The 4,099-nt window shown below is 44.3% G+C and overlaps 1 protein-coding gene across 1 annotated transcript; it reads right to left on the bottom strand.

Moving 5' to 3' along the window:
• Positions 1–684: 684 nt before the first annotated feature.
• mcidas (multiciliate differentiation and DNA synthesis associated cell cycle protein) lies at positions 685–3,137 on the bottom strand. Its single transcript, XM_023406126.2, has 7 exons — positions 3,031–3,137; positions 2,874–2,946; positions 2,664–2,743; positions 2,169–2,223; positions 1,791–2,017; positions 1,568–1,678; positions 685–1,452 (listed from the first exon to the last, which is right to left on the bottom strand). The coding sequence occupies exons 1-7, from the start codon at positions 3,115–3,117 to the stop codon at positions 1,012–1,014; spliced, it is 1,074 nt and encodes a 357-aa protein (XP_023261894.2). The 5' UTR covers positions 3,118–3,137; the 3' UTR covers positions 685–1,011.
• Between the last annotated feature and the right edge of the window lie 962 nt (positions 3,138–4,099).

Consider the following 4,099-nt stretch of genomic DNA (forward strand, 5'->3'; position numbering starts at 1 on the left):
TGCAGTGTTCACCACAGCAGCAGCAGCAGTACTGTAAATTGTCCCCTGTGTGAGGGGCTGCAGCGCTGCCTTCACTGCTCTAAAGTAAACAGACTCAGGTCTGGGGAGTTTAAACAGGTGTCTGAACTGAGGTTCAACATTGTCCTCTGGGCCACTCTGCCTCACGCTAACTCGCTTTTTACAGCTAAAGCCCGCAACAGAGAGGCTGAAGGAAGATCGCATCACAGATACAAAGGTCAGAAGGTCACATCCTCTTAAGATAAGTTCATCTCTTCTTATTTTGATGAAGTTTAAAAAATAGAATTCTTTAGGAAAGATGTTGCAGCTTTAGCACACATAAGCTAATCTTTTTTCACTGGGGAAGTTTATACAGCTTAAGTACTACCAAATAACAAGTCATGCAGTCTGGAAAAAAGAAATCGATTTCAATTTCCAAAAAGAAGGATATAAACAAGGATGTTGGCTGTGATACATCATGACTCAGGGCCCTTTCTCCAGACCACACAGTCGCCCAGACAAAGACAAATGGGAAGGAAGTCACTGTTTCTTAAAGGGGGTCATGGGGTCACATTTGTTTCACTGCTCAAACAAGGAAAACTGTTTCTTTCCATTTGTTTAAATATCACCTAAATGTTCATTCCATGATTAAAAAAGATCTCTCCAAGTCAGCTTTATAGGCTTAAACGTAACTTTTATTCAGATGTGTGAAATCAATTGTATTTTCCAAGATAAAAACATGTTGTGAGGTGCAAAACTAAACATGACATTGAGGCATGTAAACAAACACAATGTAAACAACAGCTCTGGCAGTATTATTTCCTTTGTTAAGCACCACCTCTGACTGATTATCTTAGAAGCTACCTGAGGAAGACATAATTTAATCATTTACAGATATCACTACAGATTATTAGTTAAGCATTAACAGTCATTGCCCACCCACACTTCCCTCCCCAGTCTCGAATAGACCTTCAAATCACTAATTAGAAGCATAATGGATCCGGTTTTCTGGTTTCAGCTGTGGTTGGGAACCCAGCGAAAGCGGTATCCACCTTCCTGAGTCGTGGAGGTGAAGGCGCGTCCATGTGGAAACACCTGAGTCCTTATGGTGCAGTGTTCTCTGATGGAAGTTCTGAAAGATGAGATGCTTTCTTCAGCCTCTGTTCCATCAGTCCTCATGCTGCTGACTTTAGAAACATTCGTCTGTAGGCCTGAGAATGTCCCAAACATGCGTATGGTCTCTGATTCCTGCCGGACTCCTGTTCCAGGAGCAGTGCCGTGCAGGACAGCGTTGCAGCGTGTGCTGATGTCCCTCAGCATCTCCTCCACTGAGTCGGAGGATTCTGTTTCATATCCTTCATCCAGTCGCTGCCGCTTACAGGGACTCAGTGAGGTTTTATCACCACAAGGAAGCACTGCTTCTCTTGCCTTTGGGTCTCTGACTGTCATCAGTTTCTGAGGGAAAAATGGTGAAAGTACAAGACAAACAGAAATAAAGGGTAGATGAAAATTATGACAATACTGGCATGAGAGCTTATATAGTATCCAGGATGAGACTGTGTGTACTCACTTCGAGCACTGAGGCCAGGTGCTTTGCTCGACTGGCCAGCTGCCTGAGGTGAAGGTTCCTCTCCTGAAGGGAGTCGATCTCTTCCTGTCGTCTGTGAAGAGTCTTGTGGAGCTGCAGATACAAAAAACTAAATCTGTTCACTCATGCTTCTCAGGGTTGAGATCACATTTAAATATGACCTTTTCGTTTGCACTGCAGTCATCAAAAAACCCCAAAGATTTACCTGATGGTTAACTTCCATGGAATGATCCAGTGCCCTGACGTGACAGTGGGCGATGCCTCTCCAGAGAGCTCCATCCTGGGCAGGTGGGTTGCCTGTCTCTGTGGATGAGTTAATAAGATTGTCCTCTGGAGAGAAGTCCTGCTGGGGGGTGAGGGGAGGTATGACACATCCCTGAAATGGTACCAGTTCAGCTGGAGACAGACTGCTCTCCAGTGTGCTGGGAGACTCTGACAGAGAAGGAAAACATCCAGGGATTCAGCCGACATGACTTTAGAGGATCTCTTCAGGTGATGATGATGATAATCATGATGATATAGTAGCAATAGTGGCTCAGCACACATTCAATGCTGAATTTTTGATGTAGAAAAGTTTTCTCACCTGCCATAAAATCCAGCGCATAATCTCCAAAGTCATCTGCATCAGATTCATTCACCTGTGGAAGAATAAAACTGACGATTAACACACACGTGGATGTATTATGAAATAATCGTTCGATTAAAAAAATCATAACAGTTCTACCTGGAAATCCCACCAAGCATTGTACTGTGGCTTTATAACTGAACACGTCCAGGTCGTCATTTCAGTGAGTGTTCAGAAGCGTAATGCGTAACGTGCAAACGGTGATCTGTGCCAAAGAGGCAGTTTGTGAACAACACTCGTGAGGGTCCAGCCAATTAGCAGTAGCCTGCGTGTCATGAGTAAACTACAATGCCATTCGTGCAGGATTCCAGCACAGCATGTCAAACATTAACAGCCTGGTGATGCAGATCTGGCCCCAGATTTTTTTTCTCTCTGGTAGATGTAAAATGTTGGAACTGCGTGGATTTACACGGTGATTATTATTATTATTACTTATGAGGTGTTTCCCCTCACCTGAGAGCCGAGGGAATCGCTCTGCCGTCTCACGACAGAGGCGCAGTCCTCTAAATCATCCCATGCGATTGTTGAAAAAGCTGTAACACAAGAAAAGTGTGACTGAGTGATTCAATCCCTCGAATTTATTTCTTCACACGTGATTTCTTTTTACTTACACGCATAAAGATGATGCATGAAGTTCAGCCATAATGTCAGAGATGCGCATACCTTGTTCAGTGATGCAGGGGAACTCAACGTAGACAGTGAGTGGACTGCTGCTCCGTGGCAACAGCGCTTTATCCTACAGGTAGAAAGCGTTTTAATCATCTTTTCAGCTGCACAGAGCTGCGCTGTGTGCCTCATTACAAAGACAAAGAGTTCATACCTTTTTCACTGCAGCTCTCCTCCGCTGCTGGGTCATTTGGTTGTAGCAGAAAGCGCCAAACACTCTTCTGTCTCTTGGCATCTCCATCAGTTCAGCTCTGAACGGAGCTCAGAACTGAAGGGACATGATTTGATATAGAGCTGATATAGTCGACATTCTCCCGGTTTGCATCTCTCCATGCCGCGGTTTCATACTTTTGGCCCAATCAAACGCACCTATTTGGTCTCCAGGGAGTGACAGCGTCCTCGGAGATTGAAGTGGTGCAGATTAACGGTTTTCTGGTCTGAAGTGTGAAGTGGTACCGCGCATAACGGCGCCGTTGCAGCAGGTGTTCCCTGCGTCAGATCTGCCCTCCCTCTGCCTGCGGCCAAGTATTCCCAGCGCCCTGGCAGAGGCGCATGGAGAGTTTGCCATGGTCTCTTCAAACCATATGTTTTATTTAAAAGAAAAAACTTAACATTCATCATCATGGCCTAGATAAGCACCAAGACAAATAGAACAGCCGATGAGTTTGTGAAGACTGGTCGACAATTTATAAAATCACGGATAACACCACAGTGATTTTATTGCTTTCAGAGGGAGTAAGGCATTTAATGTATACGTCCTTTTATTATTATTAACACTTAATCAAGTGTTAATCACATAATCAATCCTGCTTCGTTTCCGATATAGCAGTTTTAAAACGCGGATGGCCATAGAATTAGGCGCGTAATTTCTATCCAACTGTGCGTAAAATGTTTACCTAACGCAGGTCAGGTCGATGCCTGTTGCCACATTTAAAGCAAAGTGGAAAAGGAAAAGGGTCATTACAGCAGACAGCTCGGTAAACACTCGTGACAAATGCCTCTATTGGTAAACAAACAAGACTAAGTCCCCTTGCACTTAACGCTGAATGCACCTGTGTGGTCGACACTGTGTCAGCAGCATGTAGGTGCAGTGCTGCCGGAGCACCGACACTTTTTCACCAGTGTGAAGAAACAGAATTGTTGTTTAAGCGCTTGAAGATCCAAACATCTAAATACTAAAGTGTGTATCACGCAAGAGGCAATACAAAGACATTTAATGGTCA

Source organism: Seriola lalandi, unplaced genomic scaffold (genome assembly GCF_002814215.2).
Source record: "Seriola lalandi dorsalis isolate HSWRI2012SDOR001 ecotype SW California unplaced genomic scaffold, Sedor1 jcf7180002054294, whole genome shotgun sequence".
Lineage (NCBI taxonomy): Eukaryota > Metazoa > Chordata > Actinopteri > Carangiformes > Carangidae > Seriola > Seriola lalandi.

Coding starts and splice junctions, on each gene's coding strand:
- mcidas (XM_023406126.2), bottom strand. CDS start 3,117: ATGGAGATGCCAAGAGACAGAAGAGTGTTTGGCGCTTTCTGCTACAAC. Junction 2,744..2,873: donor CCCCTGCATCACTGAACAAG/GTATGCGCATCT, acceptor CTTGTGTTACAG/CTTTTTCAACAATCGCATGG. Junction 1,679..1,790: donor CCATGGAAGTTAACCATCAG/GTAAATCTTTGG, acceptor TTGTATCTGCAG/CTCCACAAGACTCTTCACAG.